Genomic DNA, 26,111 nt, shown 5'->3' with positions numbered 1-26,111 from the left:
TGCTGAGAAGGTGGTATTTGAGCTGAGCCTTGGAGAATGGGAAGGATCTGGGAAGGTAGAAAGGAGAAGAGGAGGGCATTCTGGAAAGGAGAATGGTATAAAAGAAGTCCCAGACGTAGGGATATACAAGATGTATCTGAGGAGTGACAGATCATTTAGTGGAAGTTTGATAGAGGTCTCAGTCCAGAAAGATCTAGAAAGGTAGGCTAGGACCAGATTGACGAGCACCTTGAAAGCCAGATGGAAGAGTAGCAGGTACTCTCTCCAGTAGGCAGCACAGAGCCATTGAAAAGTGAGCCGTGAACAGGGGAGTGGCAGAGGGAAAGCACTGTCTCAGGAATGTTACCTGAGTGGTGGTGTGCTCAGTAGGTCAGAGCCACAGAAGGCTCTCAAGTCTCGAGGACAGTTGGGAGGCCTTTCAGGTTGTTCAGATAACAAAGTAAGAATGTGCTGGTCTGGGGGTGCCTGGCTGGCTCAGTCAGTGGAGCATGTGACTCTTGATCTTGAGGTTGTGGGTTCAAGCCCCATGTTGGGTGTAGAGATTACTTTAAAAAAATTTTTAAATCTTTAAAAAATTTTTTAAAAAATGTACTTGGTCTAGCCAAATAACAGGCCCTGGGAAAAGAGAATGGACAGGACTGGGAACTGCCTCAGTATGGAGAATGAGATGGCATATAGAAGGGGGAATGAACAGGGCTGTGGAGGCCAGGACAGAGAGACCTATTAAGCAGGAAAGATCTGGACATCAGGACATATCAGGATTCGGCAGGTGGAGCCCCAGACCCAGGAAGTCTGGGAGGGACAGAAGGAGCAGGCGTGTACCAGGGTTCAACTATGCATGTGAGATCCTGGGGAAGACCAACAAAGGTCCAGATGCTGACTTCCAATATCATTTATTTTGGGGAGGCCGTGTTGAAACTAAATGTCAGTCAGTTTTGCCTTCAGCAGCATTGTCAATTTCATATTTGTTTGACCCCTGCAGGTGTGCCTGGGAAAATGGACCTTGTAAATTGAGAAGTAATGCTATGTTGAAATCCATTACCAGCTGGAGGAGAGTCTCCTAGCTTGGCAGGAGTTGCCAGTAAAGTGTGGGGTAGTGGAGGGAACCGAGTAAAGGTCAAACCCAGCAGCAGAGAGTTGTTGCTGCATTGGAGCAAGGGGGTAACCTGGCAGTTGAATCACGTTAGGAAGCATAATCAAGCAGCCCAAGGGGACTAGACTGGCTGGCACTGAGCCTCCCTTCCCGCCACCACCTTCACCTGACTCATGTGACCACTCCTACTCATCATCACTTCTTAGCTTAAGCATTTCTTTCCCAAGGCCTTCCCTCACCTGCCTTCAACCCCTGCCCAGATGTCAGCCCTCCTTCCTTTGTACCACCCTGCACCTCCTGCCCTCCAGTACACCCCTTCCCTAGAGCAGTCATCTCTAGAATGCACTGTGTACAGTTTCAGTGCACTCCTTACCACTTTTGTCCTTATCTCCTCAGTGCAGTCTCTGGCATAGGGTAGATCCTTGTTGCATGTCTGTTGAGGGAGGGAGGGAAGACTGTACATACACACTGAGGCAGAGGCAGGAGAAACATGAGATTTTCTCACTGCCTTTTTGGTTTGATGTCTGCTCCTGTGATAACAGTAAAACCGTGAGTCTCAAGATAATTTCAAATATGCCAAACTCATAACAGGTGCCCAAGATGTCTGTTGAATGAATGAATCATTCTTTTTTACCAGGAACTTCAAAATAGTCTTGGTGGAACTGGGAACGTAGAGCATGTATATGCATGTATATGCGTTGTCCACAAGGGGGAGCTACGCTACGTGATCGGTGGAGTGGAAGTTCTGGAAGAGAACACAGTGTTAGCTCCCGCTGAGACTCCTCCAAAGGCAGGGGGAGGGAAAGTCTGACAGGTCTTAGATGTGGTCCTAACAGTGACAACTGGAGAGGATCAGAGATTAATTTCTCTGAGTTGGACAACACTAAATTACAAGACCAGGATGATGGCAACAGTCATGGTTAGAGAACCCAGTAACCAGGAGGAATAAGCGATATAGTTGAATGGACTAACCTTAAAAGGGCCAGAGTTCGTTTGTTTTTTAGAAACAAATATTAATTGAACATCCGTGGTGTGCCAGGTACTATGCCAAGTACTGGGGGTTGCTTGTGTTTGTATTGAGGAGAAAAGTTAATGGGTCATAGGGCATCTGGGTGGCTTAGTCAGGGGGGCGACTGAGTGGCTCAGTTGGTTAAGTGTCCCACTCTTGATTTTGGCTCAGGTCATGATCTCTGGGTCGTGGGATCAAGCCCCATGTCGAGCTCTGTTCTGGCTGTGGAGACTGCTTAAGATCCTCCCTCTGCCCCTCCCCGACTCTCTCTCTCTCTCTCTCTCTCTCTCTCTCTCTCTCGGACTCTCTCTCTCCCTCCTTCTCTCTCTCTCTCTCTCTCTCTGTCTCTCTCTCTCAACAAACAGACAAAACAAAAAACAAAAAACAAAAACAAAAAAACAAAAATGAGTGGTTCAGAAGGAAGGAGGAGGTTAAGGAGGATGTTCACTCTACCTTCCATGATGGGAGGGGTAGTTAACATCCTTCCCCTGAGAAGGTTACAAGGAAAGTGGAGTTCTCAGGGAGAGTCCAGTGAAAACAGGGTGGAGAGGCTTAGGAGACCTGGTGACTCTTTCCCCTTGTCAGTGGTGCAGGAGCCAGGTGAGACCTTCACCTCTTTTATCATTGAGAACTCCACCCCCACCACCTCCAAATCTGCCAGTCTGCCTGGCCCGTTACTCATTCTCTGTTCTCTTTCCCATTACTACCAAATGTCCCTGCTCCTACCACAGGCCAGCTCTTCTGCTTCTTCTTTTTTTTTTTTTTAGGTCTATTTTTTAAGTTTTTTTAAGTTTATTTTTACTTAAGTTTATTTTTTTAAGTTTAATTTTTTTAAGTTTATTTATTTACTTATTTGAGAGACAGACAGCACAAACAGGGAAAGGACAGAGAGAGAAGGAGAGAGAATCCCAAGCAGGCTCCACACTGTGGATCTCACCATGAGATCATGACCTGCGCTGAAACCAAGAGTTGGTCACTTAACTGACTGAGCCACCCAAGCATCCCATCCTCTGCTTCTGCTTATTCTCTGAAGCACATTCATAAAGCCTTCTCACAACAGCCTCTCTCTTTCTGTCTGGTGGATCATCTCCATTGACATGCAAATATGATCTGTATCCCCCATCTTTTTTTTTTTTAATGTTTATTTATTTTGAGAGAGAGAGAGTACAAGTGGGGAAGGGAGAGAGAAATCCCAAGCAGGCTCCTTGTTGTCAGCGCAGAGAGCCTGATGTGGGGCTTGATCCCATGAACCGCACAATCATGACCCAAGCTGAAATCGAGAGTTGGACACTTAACCAGCTGAGCCATTCAGGCACCCCCTGTATCTCTCATCTTTAAAATAGAGCCCCTCCTTGGTAATCTATGGATTAAAAGAGATTTAAAAGACTTGCCCCCCAAAATTAGATTAAGTGATAGCGTTTAAGGATGCATATCCCTCCTTGACCCCAAGTTCCCCTCCAGCTACCCGTTTTTCCATTGACCCAATTGGCCCAAAGCATCCGGCTTTCTTCTCTGGGCTTCTGTGATACCACTTCTCGTTGTTCTCCTGCCAGCTGGGTCTGCCATGTTTGCTCTGCTTGCTTTTCTACTTTCTCCTAATTTCTCTACCACTCTGTTAGGTCAGCCTACTTCTCATCTCTTTACCAACACCTCCTGCTTGCGTGATTTTGTCTAGTCCCCTGGCTTTACGCACCACAAATATGTTATACATGCAGATACCAGACTGTATCTTTGGCCTGATCTCTCCCCTGAAACCTCCCCAGACATCTGAAATTTATATCCAAAACAGAACGCTTGATTTTCTTCCCAAATCCTTTTCTTTCTCCTATTTTCAATAAAAGGTGCCACTACCAACCCAACTGTTCAGGTAAAAAGTGTAAGACCAGTACCATGATCTGCACTTTCTCTCACCTCCCACCCCATCCCACCCTTACCAAGTTCTATCTGGCTCTCTCCCTACTTACCCTCTTTGTCCGCCCCAACCCCACCCCGTGATCGCCCAAGGCTAACCCACCATCCTGTTTGCTAACGTCTGCTTCCATTCCGGCCTCCTGTAACCCATCCTCCCAGTGCAGCCAGAACAATCATTTCAAAATAGCTTCCCACTGCACCTACACTAAAATCTACACACCTGTCATGGCCAGCAAAGCTTCTGGAAGGCTCTTCCCCCAGACCTTGGATTGATGGACAGCTTCTCAAACTTCAGCTCAGATGTCACCTCTGCCCACTCTCTCTAAAGTTTCCCCATTCCCTCCTGCCACCCACCTCAGGCTCTCTCCATCATAGCACATCATTGCACTTATCTCCTTTAGAAATCACCTTGTTTGTTTACATGTTTAATGTCTGTGCTCTGTAAGAAAATCAGCTCCAAAAGAGCTGAGAGTTCCTCTTCTTTGTTTACCATTGTATCCCTAGGGCCTGAACAGTACTGGCAAAAGTAGACTCTTAAATATTTGTTGAATGAATGAATGGAGACGGGGTGAATCGTGTATACCCTAATTTATACTGAACAGGCATCACATTGGAAATAGAATGAAATAACTAGTTTTTTCAGCCCAGGTGGCTAAGTGGAGGCTGTGTGTAGTAAATTACCCTTTATTTCCTGAGAGTTCCTAGGGCCAAGGAAGAAGGTTTGGAGAGGGAGAAAAAAGAAGTGGTACTTGGAGGAAGGTAGGAGATAGTAAGGCCACAGGAGCAGGGCGTGGATGCCCTGGTTACCTGTTGCTTGTAACAAACCACCCCAAATTTCATGTCACAAAACTATCACTGTTTTACTCTCACACTACATAAGTCAAAGATTACAACAGGACAGAGCAGAGATGGATTATCTCTGCTCCATGTTATCTGGGGCCTCACCTGGAAGACAGCTGGGGGCCACAGCTGGAACTAAAGGCTAGTGCGGATTAGTATTACTGATTTCTCCTTTTCTCTCAGGGTCTAGTATGGTTCCACAATGGCACCTTTTTCTCCCAAAAGAGTGCCAGACGAAATGTGTGCATCAAAGAATGGTTTCCTAGTCCTCACTGCAGGGGATTCTGGTTGTCCATTCTTGTCTGTTCTTCACTTTGAAGTAGAAATAACCATGGCAAGGGTACTGGTGACCACTAATTTCTGAAGGTTTTTTTTTCCTAGAATTAAGATTTTAGAATTTCTTTTAATGATGATCCCATTTAACATTAGAGAGCCAAAATTAAAATTAAGGGAGGCCTTCTTCAAAGTGGTCCTGCCTGGAATTTATCTCCATTTATGACTTCTGTGAAGTGAAAAATGGCAGTTTCCTCCCAGGGAGGATTGCTATTCCAGGAATTGGTGGCAGGCAGGGACTTAATCATGACGAGCAGTCTAAGCCACAGAAGTACTCTCTCACTGGCCTCTCTTCCTAGAGAAGAGAAATTTCAAAGTCATAGAAAGTTTTGCAGAAGAATAAATTAATGAGTTCTGTTGGGAATTTGAAATATATGTATGTGTAAATATATTAGCATCTTTTACAAATAAATTATTACCTTATGAACATCACTATGTATGACTTAATTAGAAGCAGACCATTCATTGTAAATTAATTTGCCAAATATATGCTTGCCAAAAATCAATTGGCCGAATGACCAATTTGCTGAGTGCCCAGTTCACCAAATTCCCAATTTACTGACATGTTTCCTTTAAATATTTGTGAAGTTTAAAGCATTGGTTGTATTAATGGGACCTAAGAGAGCTGAGAGAGTCCGGAACTTCAGAGTTCTCAGAGATTTTACACTCTCTCTGTCCCTCAGTTCCCTCATCTGCCCTTTGTTGGCCCTAGGTCTCCCTTTCTTTGTCCCACCTCTCCCCATCCTCTCTTCTCAAGGGTGGGTAGTGTAGGCTATGCAGTATGGTGACCTCCAGCAGGCTCCTCCACGGGGTCCCCCTTCCCTGCCCCCACTCCCTGCCACTGCAGCTACAGAGCTTGGGCAGAGACAAATGAGAATTCCATAAAATGCCACTATGAAGACAAAATGAAAGCCATTATATTCACACTTTGCAGAAATCTATGAAAACTGCTAAATCCATCCATCTCTATCCATTACCCATTGCTATATAACAAATTATCTCAAAACTTAGTGGCTAAAAAATAAACATTTATTATCTCACACAGTTTTTGTGGGTCAGGAATCTGGGAACAGCTTAACTGAGTGGTTTTGGCTCCAGGTATCTCATGAGGTTGCAGTCAAGCAGTTAGCTGGAACCATGGTCATCCAAAGGTGCCATGGGGCCTAGAGGACCCCCTTCCGTCATGGCTCACTCACAGACGTGGCAAGTTAAAGCTGATTGTTGACAGGAAGCCTCAAGTCTTCGCCATGTGGGCGTCTCCATTGAGCTGCTTTAATGTCCTCACAGCATGGCAGCTGGCTTCTCCCAGAGTGAGTGATCTGAGGGAGTGCAAGGAGGAGGCCCCACTACCTTTTATAATCTAACCTCAGAAGTCGTACACCGTCCCTTCTGTTTTACCCTGTTCACTAGAAGCTGGGGAGAAGAAATGGGCTCCACCCCTTGAGAGGAAACATACTAAAACTTTTGTGGACATATTTTAAAACCACTATACCATCTCATAAAAATTGCTGAAAAACAAACACAGGCATAAGAAACAAGTTCATGGTAAAATGGAAATGTTTGTGAATTTGGAAAAATGGTTACTTGGGGAATAACATTTTTGCCTAATTGACCTAGAACCTAGGATTAATTTGACTTTCTAATAAATGATCATATTTCATGTAGTGAAGTTTAAAGTGTAGCTTATCAGCCACAAAATACAAAAGCAGGGTTAATGGCTGAGCAAACTGTACTGCACTAACAAAGTAGAATCTTCTAGAAATGTAGTTCAGAGAAACAGTGCCTAAGTGAAAGGACAGACATAGACAAGTCTTTGAATCTCTTTCCCTGCCCCTCAGAGACCTGGAGAAAGACTGGCAGTGGACAAGAACTTCATTGTTAATTTTTCTTAGGTTTTGTGAAGTTACAAAGATTCCTAATACTAAGGAGAATGGTTTATTTAGAAATCAATCACAGGGGCACTTGGGTGGCTCAGTCAGTTGAGTGACTGACTTTGGCTCAGGTCATGATCTCACGGTTTGTGAGTTCAGGCCCTGCACCAGACTCTGTGCTGACAGCTCGGAGCCTGGAGCCCGTTTTGGATTCTGTGTCTCCCTCTTCTCTCTCTCTCTGCCCCTCCCCTGCTCATGCTCTGTCTCTCTTTCCTTCAAAAATAAATAAACATTAAAAAAAAAATTTTTTTTTAAAGAAAGAAATCAATCACAGATTTGGTTTACTTCGTTTTTCTTCATTAAGACATTTTTTTAAATGTTTATTTATTTGAGGTGGGGTGGGGAGGAGCATAGAGGGAGAGAGAGAATCCCAAGCAAGTTTCACAATCAGCATGGGGCCTGATGTAGGGCTTGATCTCATGACCATGAGATCATGACCTAAGCTGAAATCAAGAGTCAGACACTTAACAGACTGAGCCACCCAGGTGTCCCCATAAAGGCATTTTTAAAATTGAGGTAAGATTCCCATAACATAAAATTAACCGATTTAAAATGAACAATTCAGTAGTCTTCAGTATATTCACATTGTTGTGTGACCACCACCTCTATTTAGCTCTGAGATATTTTCATCCCCCCAAAAGGACACTCTGTACCATTAGGTATTTGCTCCCCATTCCTTCCCCTCAGCCCCTGGAAACCACCACTCTTCATTCTGTCTCCATGGATTTGCCTGTTCTAGATATTCCATATAAACAGAATCATGTAACATGGGACTTTTTACATCTGGCTACTTTCACTTAGCATAATGTTTTCAAGACTCATCTATGTGGAAACATGTATCAGTACTTCATTCTTTCTTATGGCTGAATGATATTCCATTGTGTGTATATACCACAGTTTGTCTATCCAGTCATCCACTGATGGACATCTGGGCTGTCTCCCCCTTTTGGCTATTGTGAATACTGCTGCCATGAACATGCATGTACATGTACATTTTTGGTGCCTGTTTTCAATTCTTTGGGGTGTATATCTGGTAGAATTGCTAAGTCATATGGTAATTCTGTTGAACCTTTTTAAGAAACTGTCAAACTGTTCTCCACAGCAGCTGGACCAGTTTACATTCCCACCATCAACGTATGAAGGTTCCAATTTCTCCACATCTTTGCCAACACTTGTCATTTTCCTTTTTTTTTTTTTTTAATAGTCAACCTAGTGCATGTGGAGTGGTTTGGGTTTGTGGTTTGGGTTTGCGGTTTCCTAATGACTAAAGATATTGAACATCTTTTCAAGCGCCTGTTGGCCATTTATATTTCTTCCTTGGAGAAATATCTACTCAAGTCTTTTGCCCATTTTTAAAATCGGGTTGTTTGTCTTTTTGCTGTTGAGTTGTAAGAGTTCTTTATATATTCTGGATACTAGAATGGTTTCTCCCACTAGAATGGCTGTCTTTTCATTTTTTTGATAGTGTCCTTTATTGATTCACTTTTATTTTATTTTGTTTTATTTTATTTTATTTTATTTTATTTTAGAGATGGGAATGAGGGAGAAAGGGGCAGAGAGAGAGAGAGAGAGAGAGAGAGAGAGAGAATCTCAAGCAGGCTCCATGCTCAGTGCAGATCCCAACACGGGGCTCGATACCAGGACCCTGGGATCATGACCTGAGCCAAAATCAAGAGGTGTATGCTCAATCAACTGAGCCACCCAGTCACCCCTTGTTGGTTTACTTTTAAATGATTTAAGTTTTTTGTTCAATCATTTACTTATTCAAAAGAGCAGGCACTAGGCTGGGTACTGAGTGTTTAGTGACAAAAGAAACAAAGTCCCTGCCCTGGTAAAGCTCTGATACAAGAGTAATAACAACAATAATAGTAACTAGTAATTGCTACCAGGGACTCGTGAGGACTGTGTGCCAGGCACTGTTTTAAGCTCTTCAATCAAGTCACACAGTCCTCAGAACAATTCTGAGAAGTAGGTACTATTATCATCCCCCGTTTACATGATGAAACTGAGGCACAGAGCAACTGAATAACCCACCCAAAGTCTCAGAGATAGTAAGTGGGAAAGTTGTGGGTCACACCCAGGCAGAATGACCCCTGAGCCCAAATCCTCACCACCACACTATCCTGTCCTTCCAGTGTTATGAAAAAAGACTTGTAAAATTTTTACCACTTTGAGAAATAGTCAAAAACCTGAGGACAGACAATATGATTACTACCATAAAACATAATTATGTTTTCTTAGCTTCATGCCCTTCAGAGGGTCATGCAAATACTATAAGGTCTCATTTTTAAAAGTATACTTTTTGCCCCATAGAACCTTGTGCCTTTGCTCTCCTTTTCTGAGCTAACCCACAGTAGCAGGAGTTTCAGCCTTTCCTGCTGCGTAAGAGGCCACCCAAACTGTGCAGCTTCACTGAACAGTCACAAGGCTCTGACACTAATGGATAGTTTACATAAAAATCTGCTGAATATTCTTAAAAGATGCATTATTTCCCCCAAATTATATGAGCACTTCAACTGCCACACTTTATTCAGTGTTCCTAAGTTTTATTATATAGTTTCCCATAGATTGTTGTTGTTGTTGTTGTTGTTGTTGTTGTTTTTAATAAGTTCTTGGGAAAACTTGTTTCTACTTGCCCGATTTGCCTAGCCCTCAAAGCCTCTGTGTCTGCCCTGGCCTGGCGCTGTCTCCCCTTGTGCACCTCGGGCAGTGGTGCTCCCCTCGGGTGTCAGGGCCAGTTCAAAGCACCAGCGCATGGGCTGGTTGGACTTGGTGAGCCTTGCCCAGAATAGCAGATGCCTAAAGAAGACACACCACAGTAATTCTTAATTTGGCAGTACATACACCACCAGAGTACATGACATTAACTGCTTTCTCGCCTGACTTTTTCATTTTTTTAATGTTTATTTATCTTTGAGAGAGAGCGTACGTACGCAAGGGGCTGGGGGTGGCAGAGAGAGGGAAAAAGAGAGAATCCCAAGCAGGCCGCACTGGCAGCACAGAGCCTGACGAGGGTCTCAATCCCACAAACTGCCAGATCATGACCTGACCCGAAACCAGAGTCCCGTAGTCAGTCTCTCAACCGACTGAGCCACCCAGGTGCCCTCGCCTGAGTTTTTTAAAAGAAAATAGTGTGTAAAATATGTTTTCTGTGTTTCAACAATGGGTTTTGAACAAGATGTGGTGAAAGAGGTGGTGAGATGTATAGGAATAAGAGAATGCGGTTGGTCAGGAAGATGCCTGACACTGGCTTCTTATGAGTTATAAGTTCCTCACAACAGCAACTTGCCGAATGTATTCACACTTACTTGCTGGGAAATGAAGCCTACTTGTGTTCGGACGCCCACTGAAGCACGCTTCTCATATGTGGCCAGTAGGTGGCAGTCTCATATGAAAATGAAAACAAAGAACTGAGACCTGGGTTTCCCAGGGCTCTAGGAGCAAAGAATTGTAAAGCAAACTTCCTCAGTGCTGAGTGCCTTAGAAATAGTTGCTCACCATCTCCACAGCTCCCAGGTGCAATGCCATTCATTTCTAAGGTTCCGTCTGCCTAAAGAATACTGAGCCCGCTGCTACAACCTTGTCTCCTACTCATTGTGACTTCCAGGGCAAGTCATTTTGTTCCGGCTTCCTTCAGCTATCAGACAGGTGATCCAGGAACTTTCTTCCTGGGCTGACAGGCTGTGGGTTCTGTGGTTCTTCCTTGGATTGGAGGAATCCCTCCTTCTGCACTGAAGTCTCCTTTGAGTGTCAGTGGGCCGCTCCTTGCATCTGTTTTGTTTCCTGCTGTTCCAGTCAGCACTAGCACTGTAGCTGACGTGTACCCAACCGGTTTGTCAAATGAAAGCTTGGGCCCTGCAGAGCTGCTTCTCAGCCTCACTGGGCATGACCTCTCAATGGCTCCTGATCACCACCCTCCTCCCTGAAAACTCTGATCTCTTCCTTCCCTGACACCCACCCTCCCAACACTCTCCTGGTTGCTCAGTCCTTCCTTTGCATATTCCTATCCCTCCACCAGTCCCTTAGGTGCAACTTCCCTTCTGTTTCTCTCAGGATTCAATCCCAGGTCCCCTGCTCTTCTCTTTCTGTCTGTAGTACCTCATCTACTCCCACAGTTTTAATTACTGCCTATAATGATAGACACACTAATGGCTAGCCTTTATAAGGTATTTACTCCATGTTAGGTACTGCTCCAGCTCTCTACTCATTAATCCTCACAACAAGCTGATGAGGTAGGCACAATTATTATTCCCATTTTGTGGCAGACGGGCAGAGCAGTTGAGTGACCTCTCTCCAGCTCACACTGCTCTCCTGAGCTCCACCCCATTGTTCCCATTTGCCTTCTGAACATCTCCCCTTGGATGTCACTGACCAAGTTCAGAATTGGACTCCTGAGATTCCAGCTCCAAGGCCTCAATCTCAGTGAAAAGCACCCAAGGCTGGAAATGTAGGTCATCAACATTTCTTCCTGCTTCCCACCTGTAACCAACTTCTAACAAGACCAGTCAACTCTTAACTCCTTAATATTGTTCAAATCTCCCTCTTCTTCATTCTGTCTCCACTGCTGTAACTCATATCTTTATATGTCTCACCTCTAAACCAATCTCCATCTTTCCAGCACAGTGTCTACACAGTCTTTTCTCCTAGTCCTCCACCGAGCCAAGGTAGCGGAGCTTAGTGGTGAAGAATATGAGCTTTGGAATCCGAAAGAGTCATTCTGCTACTTATTAGCTGTTGGGCCTTGGGCAAGCTGCTCAATCTTTTTAAGTCAGTTTCCTCTGACACGAAAGACAAGAAAATACCTGTCCTATAGGGCGGTTGGCACATGCAAAGCCCTCGGAATCCAGCCTGCCTCCTCAGGCTTAGCTCTCACTCCATGGGCCATCATTTCATGTCAGGCAGACCTCCCTGCTTGCCCGGCCACAATAGTGGCATGCACTTTGCCACCTTCATAATTCTAGTCCCTCCCTTCACCCCAAGACTTTGTCAGCTCACATGTCACCTTCTCCAAGAAAGCCTTTTCCCAATTCTCTAGCCCCCAGTTCCTCAACATACCCTCACACCAACCTGGCTTCCTTTGTGTTCCCATGGCTCTTATAAAACTACATCATAGGGGCACCTGGGTGGCTCAGTCGGTTAAGCATCCGACTTCAGCTCAGGTCATGATCTCACGGTTCGTGAGTTCAAGTCCCACGTTAGGCTCTATGCTGACAGCTCAGAGCCTGGAACCTGCTTCATATTCTTTCTCTACCCCTCCCCTGCTCATGCTCCGTCTCTCTCTCTCTCTCTCTCATAAATAAATAAACATTAAATTTTTTTTTTAAAAAACTACATAATACATGCCAGTTTCCTTACTGGTATCCCCCCCCCCCAACCTTAGACTGTGTCATCTCTGAGGGCAAGGATGCTGTCTTAGTCCTCCTCTTAGCCCTAGCACAGGGGAGCTGGCACACAGAAGATGCTCAATGAATATTTTGTTAGATGAATGAATGAATCAATAAATCAGTGACTGATCCAATTTAGGACAGTTGAATGTTGTCAGAACCACAGGCTTCAGGCAAAGCTGCCAAAGACAGTAATCCCCTGTTGTCCTTTGCTTTCTGAATGACTCTGCCATGCTTAGGAACTAGCCCCGTGTGTAAAGAACTGTAACTGGCTGTGGTTCTTGTGGAGACATTTGGGCAGAGACTGGCGCTTTTGCTTTAGGTGTAAACATTGACAGCTGTGAATTTTAAAACTCAATCAAAAATGATTCAGTGAATAAATCTTCCTTTTTCCAAAAGAGTTCCAAGTATTGCAGATATACTGGCAATGAAGGATTCAGAATTTAGGGTAAAGTGAATAGGCAGAACCAGATATTTATCTCCTGGAGCACTTGGTCCTGTGTGGGCAGAAACATTTCATTAAAATATGTTCATCCATTCATTGCCACCCTGAATGTTCGCCAAGTCATTTCTTGCTGCACGTAGAACTCTCTCAGACACAGGCAAGTGTTCTGCCCAGGTGTCCTGGCACTAAGGTGCTGCCCACATGGGCCTGGAAAGAGCACAACTACTAAGGCAAAGTGTGCTGCGGCTGACAGAGCCCAGCAGAGTGAGGTATGGGGGGAACCAACCATGCAGATCCCAAACCCCACTGATTTAAAAAGAAGGAAGAAAATTTCAGGACCAAACCCTAAGAGAACAAGTAAAAACTACTTGGGGGGTGGTGTGTTCAGGCACTAGCCAAGCAGCCTGAGGCATCCCAGGCTACATTTTTTGTCCAAGTGGGAGAGTGGGGTGGGGGAAGCCAGGGAGGGTCAGTGCGCTGGTCCCTGTCCCTCTATAGTGTTGCTGTCTCTGTGATTTTGAATTAGAACCATATCTGAGTACCACAGGCTAGAGTGAGGGCCCATGGGATTGTGAGGGCTACCCTGGAAGACCTGGAGGAAAGAGAAAGCCCAGAAGCAAGCAGAAGCTAGACAGTCCTTGGAAGTGTTTCTGAGTGAAGCAGCTATTTCTGAGTCAGGTTGGTCCAGAGAGAAGGGGCTACTGCAGAAGGTCTGTCCTCAGAATGCTTTGCACTAGAAGGGGTAGCAGGGATGTTCTTAAGAGGTCTTCTGCTAGCGAGTGAATCGTTGGTTCTGTGACTGGGAAAAACAGGCCAAGACAACACTGGCTTTGCATGGGGCTTCAGGACTGGGCCTCTGTGTGCCCCATGGCTCTGCAATGTAAATGGATGGGAGGCCCCCCAGGATCTGAGATGAGGGCAGCGTGGGAGATGCCTTACTGGTGCCTTTCTTGAGATTAACCCACCAGCCAAAACTGGTTCTCCTTCCTGCCCAAGGACACTCTGAGGCCTGGAGTGCAGGGGTCAGCCCCCTCCTTCTGGGGGTACTGGCAGCTGAAAATGCTCAGCACCAGGCAGGAGAGTAGAGTGTGTGGCATATGAAACACAGCATGGGGCTGCTGGCTGCCTCCCCAGCCTCTGCTTCTGGGTAAATAGGCCACTGTGCTGTTGGTGACTCCCTGACAGTTTTCTGACAAGATTATAAATCACCAGCACATGCTCATGGTTAGGCAACATATGTTTGGAGTTAAGCAAATAAAGCTTCCAAGAGCTGCAAGCAGCCTTGTGTAGACACCCGCTCTGTGTGCTCTGCAGATCCATGCAGTCCCTGTCCCTGGCTACTTCACCTGCTGCCCCTCGTCCCCCACTATGTGAGAGGGGCCGCAATCCCTTCACCTTTCCATACACCTGTCTCATATGAAGTGAGTGTTCATGGCATGTGTGGCTCAATTCTGGGCTCACCAGCAAGTATAAGGTCCTGGCTTCAAAGAGCTCTCTCGGTTGGCCATGGGGGTAGAGGGATGGCGCCGTGGTGGATGGCTTCATGGCTCTCCAGCCTATGAAGAGGCAGAGCCAAGAACACTTCCATGGCTCAGGGTGGACAAGGGCCATAGTGACCAGTGCAGAGCCTCCTCTGAGGCCATCTCCCACCAGGTAATGGCAGTTTCCCAGCACAGTCCTAGGCTCCCATTACCTGAGTGGTCATTAGGCCATAGGAATGCAGGATCCAGTCAATTCTTTTCAACATTCATGGACTGGATGGGTTTGAGGTTCTGGGTAGGCAGAGATGCCTCAGATATGTTCACTGGAGTTCACAGTAGTGGAAAGACTGTTACTGGATGACGCCAATATTCCACAGTGAGAAAATGGTGCTGTAGGACCAGAGACGCAGGACATCTACTCCTGAGTGGTCCAGGGTGGAGGCAGGGGGAGAACAGGCCAGAGAAAGCTACTTGAAAGCTAATTTCTGAGGTGAGTCTGGAAGAATAAGTAGCAGTAGTCAGATGAAGAAGACTCTTTTTTTCTGATAATGGTAGGCTAGGAAATGTGGATCAATTCCCCTTCTGGGGGGATTGATGTTGAGTTGTTTTTACTACAACACTTCTGATACCAAATGGGGGGAGGGGAGTTTCCACATTAAGCAATTCTCCTGTCCTCTGCAGACATCAATTGGATATCCTACATTTCAATTCAATTCCATTCTGACACTAACTATCTGGAGTTAGCTTCAGACTCCCCAGGTTTAAGGGCTCAGCCCCACAAGATTGCCCTCACTTCAAATGCCAGTCACAAGTATTAGGTCCCCAGGTTATCCATACTTCTGTCCAACTTGGCTATAAAGCCAAGGGGCTCCCACACCCTTCCTCCTTTGCAGGTTCAATCATTTGCTGGAACAATTCACAAAATTCAGGAAAGCATTTTGCTTACTATTAGCAGTCTATTATATTCTTTTTTCTTTCTTTCTTTTTTTTTTTTTTTTTTTGAGAGAGAGAGAGAGAGAATGCATGCAACTGGGGTAGCAGCAGAGGGAGAGGGAGAGAGAGAATCTTAAGCAAGCTGCATGCCCAGTGCAGAACCCGATGCAGGGCTCGACACGGGGCTCAAGGCAGGGCTCCATCTCGTGACCATGAAATCATGACCTGAGCCGAAATTAAGAGTTGGACGCCCAACCAACTGAGCCACCCAGGCACCCCAGTAGTGTATTATAAAAGATACAATTCAGGAACAGGAGAATGGAAGAGAGGTATAGGGCAAAGTATGGGTTGGGGGACTGCTCCGGTCACACACCCCCACACACCTCAATGCATTCACCAATTCAGAAGTTCTCTGAACTTATCACTTAGGGTTCTTATGGAAGTTTCATTACATAGGCACGGTTACTAGATTGGTTCTTGGTGATTAACTCACTTTCCAGGCCCTCTCCCCTCCCCAGAGGTCAGGGGATTGAGCTGAAAATTCCAATCCTGTAATCATGCCTTGGCCTTTCTACTGATCAGCCCCCATCCTGATGCCATCTAGAGGCTCTCAGTCACCAATTATTTCATTTAACACATAAAGTACACTCTGGAGATTCCAAGGATTTTACAAGCTATGGGCTAGTAACCAGGGGCAAAAATCAAATATCTATTTCCCATCATACCATAAATATCAAAAGGAAAAAAATTATAATCTTCTTAATAACAATGAAGAACAGGGAGCCTGGTTGGCTCAGTCAGTAGAGCATGTGACTCTTGATCTCAGGGTTGTAAGTTCAAGTCCCACATTAGGCATGGAGTCTACTCAAAAAAAACAAACAACAATGAAGAGCAGTACAATGAGCAATTACCAGACCAAAACCTAGGGGAAGGTGAGAACCCAGAAAGATAAGACCAGCAATCAAAACTGAGGCCATTTTCTGATCCTGAAGAAACTAAGCAATATCAGATGGCAAGAGAGAGAAAAGGCACTCAAGGCCTTCCCACAGTAGGAATATGATACCTCAAGTATAAATACGTTAAGCCAGGACCCCAGAAGACAATGTGTTCAAGATAAGGATGAGCCAGAGGTAAGTCAGCCTTCAAATGACCTTGCATAGATTGTGCAACCACCTGTGTGGTCCAGAAACCCTCAAGTCTTGAACTTGTATAAAGATGGTTCAGAACTTGTATAAAGATGGTTCAGAATTGTTAGTGCCCAGGTGGCTGATAGAAAGAAAGGAAAATGCTCTCTGGAAAAAGTATCTCCTTCCTAGCTCTGAAGTTTTTTTCCTACAATTAATTTTGCAAATACAAGACCAACCCAAACTATAAGACAACCATACACACAAAGAAGTCACTATAAGTGATGAGTAGACTAGAAAATGACTCACAAAGACTTCAGCCTATCAAAAACTCAGTTAAAAAAAATCTGTCAAATAACTTTAGGGTACAGGAAGTTATAAAAAGTGACATAATAGGGGCGCCTGGGTGGCGCAGTCGGTTAAGCGTCCGACTTCAGCCAGGTCACGATCTCGCGGTCCGTGAGTTCGAGCCCCGCGTCAGGCTCCGGGCTGATGGCTCGGAGCCTGGAGCCTGTTTCCGATTCTGTGTCTCCCTCTCTCTCTGCCCCTCCCCCGTTCATGCTCTGTCTCTCTCTGTCCCAAAAATAAATAAAAAACGTTGAAAAAAAAAAATTAAAAAAAAAAAAAGTGACATAATAGATTTGAGAAACAACCAGATGGAATTTCTCAAATTTAAAAATAAAATAGCTGGGGCACCTCGGTGGCTCACTTGGTTGAGAGCTGACTTCCGCTTAGGTCATGATCTCATGATTTGTGAGTTTGAGCCCCATATAGGGCTCACTGCTCTCAGCCTGTCAGCACAGAGCCTGCTTCGGATCCTCTGTCCCCCTATCTTTGTCCCTCCCTGTTTGTGGTCTCCACAAAATAAATAAATATTTTTTTAAAAATACAATAGCTAAAAGTAATTACTCAGTGTACACATTTAACAGAGTAGACACAGGTGAAGAGAAAATTAGTAACCTGGAAGAGGGGAAGAAGAGTAAGACTAAGGATAGAGCGAGATTATCTAATAGGGGCAAAGAGAAAAGAGAAAGAACAGGGCAGCACCATTAAAGAGACAATGACTGAGAATTGTCAAGAAATGATGAAAGACTCCAATCCACAATAAAATCTAAACAGGTTAAATAAAAATAAATCCATACACTATGACTCAACTATGTACTGTCTCCAAGACCTTCACTTCAAATAAAACAGTATAAGCAGGTCGAAAAGAAAAAGAAAAAGATACTTCATGAAAGTACTAATCAAAGGAAAGCAGGAATAGCTCTATTAATATCAGATGAAGTAGACTTCAGAGCAAAGAAAGTTACCAGAGATGGAGAGGGATATTATATAATGATGAAAGGGTAAATCCACGAAGAAGACATAGTAATCCATAAACATAGTACATGGACATGTACATTTATGTATATGCACTGAAAAAGAGACCTACCAAATATGTAAAGCAAAATGATAGCATTGAAAAGAGAGCTCTACAATCATAGTTGGAGACCTCAACACCCCCCTCTCAACAATGTATAGAATAACTAGAAAAATCAGCAAGTATAAAGAACTCAATAACACCATCAACCAGCAGTGTATAGGGGCGCCTGGGTGGCTCAGTCGGTTAAGCGTCCAACTTCAGCTCAGGTCATGATCTCACTATTCATGAATTTGAGCCCCACATCAGGCCTAGAGCCTAAAGCCTGCTTCAGATTCTGTGTCTCCCTCTCTCCCCTCCCCTCCCCTGCTCACGCTCTGTCTCTCTCTCAAAAATAAATAAAAATTAAAAAAAAGAAACAAGAAAACCAGCAGTGTATACTGATATTTATAGAACACAGTTCTGTATTTCTAGAACACAGAAAGGGAGGGAGTAAGTCCTAATTGATTTTATGAGGTTAGTATTACCCTAATACCAAAACACACAGTGGCAGTACAAGAAAAGTACAGATCAATATCCATCCATCAATATAGATGCAAATATCCTTAACAACATATTAGCAGTTAGGATTCAGCAACATGTAAAAAGAATTATACACCATGACCAATTAGGGTTCATTCCAGGAATGCAAGGCTGGTTCAGTATCCAAAAATCAATCAATTTTATATTCCAAATAAATAGGCTCTTTAAAGAAGAAAAATCACATTATTATATGAATCAGTACAGAATATGCATTTGACAAAGTCAGCACCCATGATAAAAACTCTCAGGAAAATAAGACTAGAGAAGAACTTCCCCAACTTAATTGAAAAAAAAAATCTACAGCTAACATACTTAATAGTGAAACACTGAATGCTTTGCCCCTAAGTTCAGGAGCAAGGCAAGGATGTCTGCTGAAGGATTACTTCTAGCAAAAGAAAAATAATCCTAAGAGACAATTCTCTACAGGTCTGTCACATTTCTGCAGGTCTTTTTAAATTTTTTTTAACGTTTATTTATTTTTGAGAGAGAGAGCATGAGCAGGGGAGGAGCAGAGAAAGGGGGAAACACAAAATCCGAAAGCAGGCTGTAGGCTCGGAGCTGTCAGCACAGAGCCCAACGTGGGGCTTGAACTCACAGACTGTGAAATCACGACCTGAGCTGAAGTCAGATGCTTAACTGACTGAGCCACCCAAACTCCCTCTGCAGGTCTTTTAAGTGAGATGCTAATTGCTCTTTGTTCCAGACTATCTTTTCAAGGATGTTGGTTAGCAAACAAGCTTTGGAAAATATATTTCTCCCTTTCAAGCAAAAGCCAGGCATGCTTACTGACTATAACATTCAGGTTCTCTGAGATCAGGGTTTCTCTTTGTAGCGCACACTCCTGCATAAGCAAGCATCCATGGCATTACTCCCATGGGACCTAGGGGCAAAGGGAACTGATGCAAAAAGAGAAAAGTCATGTAATTAATATGGAGAATATAAAAGGACACATCACTATGGATGCTACACTCATTAAAATGATTTTTTTTATTTTTTTTAACATTTATTTATTTTTGAGACAGAGAGAGAGAGAGCATGAACGGGGGAGGGTCAGAGGAAGAGGGAGACACAGAATCTGAAACAGGCTCCAGGCTCTGAGCTGTCAGCACAGAGCCCGACGCGGGGCCCGAACCCACAGACCGTGAGATCATGACCTGAGCTGAAGTCGGATGCCCAACCGACTGAGCCACCCAGGCGCCCCTAAAATGATTTTTTAAAAGATGATAAAATGAACTTTTTTCAATATGTTTGAAAATGTAAATGAAAACTGCTAGAAAAGATAACCTACTGAAATAGGCTTGGGAAGAAATAGAAAACACAAATAGTCCCCTAACCATTAAAGAAAATGAATCAGTAATTTTTTCCCTATAAAATCAGCTTAAGAGAATTCTATCAAACATTGAAGATAAAATTCTAGTCTTACACAAACTCTTCCCAAGATTAGAAAAATAAAGTACATATACCCCCAACTCATCTTGTAAGGTTAGCCTGATCTTAGTATCAAAATCCATGAATAACAGCATGCAAAAGAGAAATCATACACCACTCTTATTCATGAACATAACTCAAAAACTACGTAAGATATTAGCAAATTGAATCTAGCAGAATATGCCAAGGATAATATATCAATCCAGGAATGCACATATATCATTTTAACAGGAAAAAAAGTTTGAAAAAATCTCTGTTCAATAAGAGGCATCTACAAGAAACTATAGCAAATACCATATACCTAACAGATGAAACGCTGGAAACTTTTCCTTTGAGCTCAGAAATAAGGCAAACTTGCAAACGTTTCTCTCCACGGAAATCATTAGCAAAAGGTGAGCAATCTGAAGAGAAACCAGAGTATACGTAGCTATGTTTGCCCTTCTTTCTGTAACTGATTGCAATTCTCCAAGCCTGAGGTCTATTCCTGTGCTGCAGTCACTCTGCTAGAAAAATTTGTGAAGGGGATTTTTAGAAAAGACATAAATTGATCCATGCAAACAGAGAAACACCCAGTTTTAAACCGACCTGTAGTACTAAGGGCAGCACCAATGGGTATATGCAAATGAGTCCTCTGGGTGAGATGCCAGGGTTGGCACAAAGTAGAGCACGAGTCTGCAACCTGCCCCACCACCCATGGCTCAGGGGAAGGGAAGGCACCCAAAACATTTGTTGAGATGTTGCCCAAGCCTAGGCCTTGGGGCCCTAAGGAGCGCAGGTGGTGACGGGATAGGACCAAACTGGAGTCTCACTTGTAGCTATGATGGGGGGTGGGGGGAGCGTGGAAACCCAGCGACCCAATCTTAACAATCTTAAGTTCTCAACCTTGTGAAGGAGTACACGCCCCAGGACAAAAAGAAGCTCACTAAAATAATCTTTAGCAATATAACTTAGTCTTAGTTTCTTATTACTAAGTTAAGAGCCCATTCAGGCCCGTACAATGTCAAGGGACTATCTTTGACATGCTCAACATTTAGCCTTTCCTAAGCAAGGCCTCTGAAAGTTTCACTACCAATTTTCTAATGTTTCATCCCACAAAACCTTTAGCATCTAAGCCAAAGATTCACTTAAGAAGGAGAGAAACGAAATATTGGTGCTCTTTCTGTGCCCATCATCCTGGATCCTGGCTGATGCCCCTGCACTTGTGGTGCCTTTGCGTTTGCAGGCAAAAGTTTTTCTTCCAGTGCAGAGAATTATCTCAAGTATATCCTTACTAGGTAAAAATTTCCTGTCAAGGAAATAAAGGGTTAACTTCCATTATTCAAAGAGATAACACTGATAATAGTTCCCATGTGTATAAATGCAGCCTGGTATGCAAATGAGCTAGCCAGGGATGGGTGGTTTCCCAAATCTTGGCTCCCCTAGGAGTAAGTGGAGAAATAGGGGGGACCTGACTCCTGTGCTGGGGGACCATGCACTCTGTCTTCTGTGTGGCAAGTATATGTGTTTCAAATAACATTTACCCCAGTGTTCGTCACATTACCATCTCACTGTGCCCCCTTCCAGCTCTGCCTCTCCGTGGTTCCTTTCCCTTTACAAAAAGATTCAGTTTTCCCCAGTGCACTCCCAGGCACGCCACAGCCTATGAACCCCTTTTAAAGCACTTGTCACCATACAGTGCACCTGTGCCAGGTGTTTAGTGCAGATGTGCCCAAGGGCTGAGTGAATGCTGGAATGAATGGATGGCTGCAAAGCATCTACAGGAAAACCCCTCAATAAATTCTAGTTCCTTCTTTCTTCCTAACCAAGTCTTTCCTTTTGCTTCTACCACCTCCTAGCTATGGTATCTTAGGCAGAGTGCTTTACCCCTGGGCCTCATTCCCTGAAATGTAAAATGGGCAAATGTAAAATATTGCAAAGCAAATCTCATTTGGTTATGGTAAGCTTGCTTCAGCGCAATACTGTGTGGAATGCCTAGGCAAAGAAGGGCTCCATAAATGGGTTGTCAGAAACTAAAGTTTCCCCAAACCACAATCTACCTTGCTTCCACCCTTCTCACTTTCTGCCACATATCCTCCACCCACTTGCTCTGTCTCCCTGTCTCCCCTTGTCTTTGTCCATCTTTGTCTCCCTTTCAAGCCCTAGCCCCTCCCACAGGGACACGCGGATTCCTCCAAACCCAAGGTGGACCCACCTCTGTGGGGCCTCCAGCCCTGACAGCATCTAAGCCTCCTTGATGGATAGGCTCACCATCCAACCCTCCTCTTCCCTCTGTGGCTAGTTATGTGAGGGGTGAGGGGTGAGGATGGGAGATGAGGCTCAGCCCCCTCCTCCTCTTTAACCACAGATCCAGAAAGGACAGGAGTGAGGTGTTGCCTGCCCAGCTTGCCCCACACACACCTTGCACAGTGCTGACAAGCAAAAGGTGCTAGGAGAGGTCCATGAAGGGGATGAGGGTAAAGGGAAGCGACTTGGTTCAAGGGGGGATCTTTGCTTGTTGGATGGGGATGGGTAGTGTTGGAGGTCAGGCCTCCCCAGAGCCTCTGCCCTTCTCCAGCCATCGAGCTGATCAAGGACCTGGTCAACTATGACGTGTGTCAGGCGCTGCTCAAGGGCCTCGTGGCGCTGCTGATACCATCAGTCAAGGAGACCAGCAAACTGCAGCCCAAGATCCTCAACGGTAGGGAGCCGCTCAGACTGGGGCTGCGGGAGGGGCTCCTGGGCTTGCGAAGCAGGGCCTTCCGCCTCACGGCCGCCCCTCCTCCAGACTCCGCGGTTCTCCAGCTCACCGCCAACCTGCCGGTGTTCTTGCAGCAGGCCGCGGCGGCCAAGGCCATCGGGTAAGCGGGCAGGGGTAGTTGGGGGAGGGGGGGGGAGCAAAACAGGCTGGCGCTGCCCGCAGGCCCCGGAGCGCTCGCGCCGCCTGGGGGGTTCCAAGGGGTCGCCGCAGCCGGAATTCCTGGCGCAGGGTCCTGGCGCGCAGCAACACGAGCATCGCCGAGGAGATGCTGCACCTGCGCGTGGTGCACAGCCTGATGGCCGCCATGGGCAACACGGACCACAGCAACAGCCAACGGCAGGCCAGCCTCACGCTGGAGGTGAGCGGCGGAAGGGCTGGCGAGCGGCGCGGCGGGCCCCGGGCGACTCCACCGCGGTCACCCCGCCGCCGCCCCGTCCGCCGCCGCAGTACTTCGTGCAGATGTTCCCAGTGGTGGAGGAGCACGTGCGCAGGTCCATGGGAGAGGAACTCTACGAGCTCTTCCTCGTGAGTGCTCCCGCCCCGCCCCAAAAAGCAGTGACCCCGACAGTACGGTGCCGCCTCCACGGCGTCCCTCCCCTGGGACACACCCCCTACACAGATTGGACCTGGTGGCCCGCTGCAGGAAGGACTGCCCTGGCTTGCGCTCTCCCCCTCTCCCCTCCCCTCCCCTCCCTCGCCCCGTGTCCTTCCGTTCTCTTTACTGCCCTTCCGGTCAAGCACTGGATCCTGCGACAGTCCTCTGCCCAGCCCACCTCCAAGTGCAGACTGCCCTTGCACCTCAGCAGGTTCCCCTTGCTCCTGTCCTCAGAGCAATGCCGAGGACTTGTACATGAAAATAGATAGCATTCAGGCGGACATCTTGGCGGCCAACAAAGTCAATGTTTCCAAAGGTGAGTGGGGAGTGAGGGGACCTGGAGCAGAGGTGCAACGGGCACCCAGACTCAGGCTCGCCTCCCCTGCTTCCAGCGTTATCCATCAGTGGCGTCTCCTACAGCAACATGAGCTTTTACCTTGGCCCTTGTGGTGAGGATCAACTGGCTTACACCACAAACTTCCAGAAGGAGGGTTCGGAAGGAAAGGAGTAACGGAGCCTCTGAGGCAACCCAGAAAGGCCAACGCTGTGTTTTACCTGGCAGAAGGAGCCTAGGGTCAAGCTCAGGGTGACTCCCTCCATTAGCCCTAGGTGGGAGGCTGGGGGGTTCATGCCAGTTGGGGAGAGGAAGGGCTGCTGTCTGGGAAATTTCAATAAATAGTCTTGCTGTCTGTTTGTTCTCTCTGTAAGGGGGAGGGAGGATTAAATGAGAGCTTCCATGGTGGGTTGGGGTGCCTCTGCTCGCCAAGGAAAAAGAGAAAAGCTGGTTCTGAGTGAAGGAACATCAACATCCTTTAAGGTTCAAGAGCATAGCCTGAGGAGAGACCCTCACTTCAGCTCCTTACTGGCCCCTGCACTCCCTCCTCCAGGAGACCACACTCACCTGGTTTTCTCCTACCTCTCTGGTTGCTTCCTCGTTTACTCTTTTGCTGATTTGTCCTCTTCAACCCAGCTTCTTTCTTTCTTTTTTAAATGTTTATTTTTTAGAGAAAGGGTGGGGGAACACAAGCAGGGGAGAGGCAGACAGGGGAAGAGAGAGAGGACCCAAGCTGGCTCAGCGCAGAGCTCAGTGTGGGGCTTGATCTCACAAACTGTGAGCTGAAGTCGGACGCTCAACTGACTGAGCCATGCGGGCGCCCAAACCAGCTTCTTTCTAACTGGAGTGACCTTGAGCCTCTTCTCCATCTACTTTTTCACCCTGGTGATCTCATCCAGTCTCAGAACTTTAAATGCTGTTCATATTCCATTGATTTCACACATTTCTATCTCTGGCTAAACATTTCCACCTCTTTGTGTCCAAAACTGGACTCCTGATCCTGTGTCACCTCCCCCAACTCAAGTGATAGCAGTTCATCCTTTTTGTCACTCAGAACAAAAGTGTTCTCCTTAATGTCTCTCTTCAACATCTGTATCCATTCTTTCTGTTGATTCTACCTTACAAATATATCCAGAATCCAACCATATCTCATTACCTCTGTTGCTAATGGTCCAAGTCCAATCCACCATCCTCTTCCCTCTGATTTACTCTAGAGGGCTTTCTGCCCTTCCATTCCCATTTCAATACAGCAGCCAGCATAGTCCTTTTAAACTTCAGTTTCTATCTTCTTGCAGGGCTCTCCACTTAAGTAAAGCTAAAGCCCTTATAATGGCCTGCAGGGAGGACCGTAGGCAACCTAGTCTCCCATTACCTCTAAACTGTCTCCTCCTCTCTTTCTCCTTTACTGGATCCACACTGGTTCTGTGTTTCTTGAAATGGACAAACTCTTGCCTTAGGGTTTTGTACTGACTTTTCTGCTGAACAGTGAGAGAGGTTCTGTCTTAGAACCTTTCACCTCAGATATGTAGCTACATAGGCGAACTCCCTCACCTCCTTGCAACTCTCCAAAAGTCACCTTCTCAATGAGGGCTACTCTTAAAGTTGTAACTATGTTACTACCCCCTATGCTCTGGCCCTCAAGCCCCTTATGCCTCTATTTTTTTCCACGACACTTAATACTTTGTGTATTGTCTGTCTCTCCCCCTGAATATAAATTCAACTAGGGCAGGGGTGTTTTTGTTCTTTACTAATATTTCCCAAACAATGTCTGGCATACAAGAATTAATGACTTAAGTATTGGGAGGAAATTGTCCGTCAAATCAGAGGAAATGAAGTCAGATGGCAGTAACTCTCCAAGAGGCCACAAGAGGGCATCACCGGCTCTGATATTGTTAGTCTGAGGCGGGCCCAGCCTTCCCTCAAACTGAGTTTCAGCTTTCCTCCATCTGGGTTGAAGGAAGAAAGAAAAGTTAACAAAATATAGTTATGCTGTCCATAAAGCTAAATGGATTTCCTGTTTTAAAGAAGTGTCTGTTCTTAGTTCTGTTTTGTTTTATCTTTATTTTTGAGAGAGAGCATGTGCGGGGGGGTGGGGGGGGTGCAGAGAGAGGACAGAGGATCTGATGCAGGGGGCTTGAACTCACTAACCATGAGATCATGACATGAGCTGAAGTCAGACGCGGAGCTGACTGAGCCACCCAGGTGCCCCTGTTCTTAGTCTTGAAATGCCCTTTGTTTTGTAGAATGATGGTAAAAAAGTACCTCAAAAATCTTTTGGGAAAAAAAAATTTTAAGTTTTTGGTGGTTTTTTGTTTTGTTTTCTTTTCTTTTCTTTTCTTTTGTTTTTTTGAGAGAGAGCAGGAGCAGGGCAGGGTCAGAGAGAGAAGGAGACACAGAATCCAAAGCAGGCTCCAGGCTCTGAGCTGTAAGCACAGACCCTGATGCAGGGCTTGAACTCATGAACTGAGATCATGACCCGAGCCAAAGTCGGACGCTTAACTGACTGAGCCGCCCAGGTGCCCAAAAGAGTTTTATTTTTAAGTGTTCGCTATAACCAATGCGGGGTCGAATTTACAACTCAGATCCAGTCA

At 45.6% G+C, this 26,111-nt stretch overlaps 1 protein-coding gene across 3 annotated transcripts in view; it reads left to right on the top strand.

Moving 5' to 3' along the window:
* The window catches only part of ARMH1 (armadillo like helical domain containing 1), a 37,266-nt gene extending 13,391 nt beyond the window's left edge, over positions 1-23,875 (top strand). For all 3 annotated transcript variants that reach the window (XM_019429028.2, XM_019429027.2, XM_019429026.2), the window contains 6 exons: positions 22,409-22,531; positions 22,619-22,691; positions 22,820-22,949; positions 23,039-23,116; positions 23,421-23,502; positions 23,579-23,875. In XM_019429028.2, coding sequence (XP_019284573.1) covers positions 22,409-22,531; positions 22,619-22,691; positions 22,820-22,949; positions 23,039-23,116; positions 23,421-23,502; positions 23,579-23,697 — 605 coding nt within the window. In that variant the 3' untranslated portion in view covers positions 23,698-23,875. The remainder of the gene's footprint in view (positions 1-22,408; positions 22,532-22,618; positions 22,692-22,819; positions 22,950-23,038; positions 23,117-23,420; positions 23,503-23,578) is intronic.
* Positions 23,876-26,111: the final 2,236 nt, after the last annotated feature.

Source organism: Panthera pardus, unplaced genomic scaffold (genome assembly GCF_024362965.1).
Source record: "Panthera pardus isolate Hobbes unplaced genomic scaffold, ASM2436296v1 HiC_scaffold_11, whole genome shotgun sequence".
NCBI classification, from domain to species: Eukaryota; Metazoa; Chordata; class Mammalia; order Carnivora; family Felidae; genus Panthera; species Panthera pardus.
This window is presented reverse-complemented; position numbering and strand designations above follow the sequence as displayed.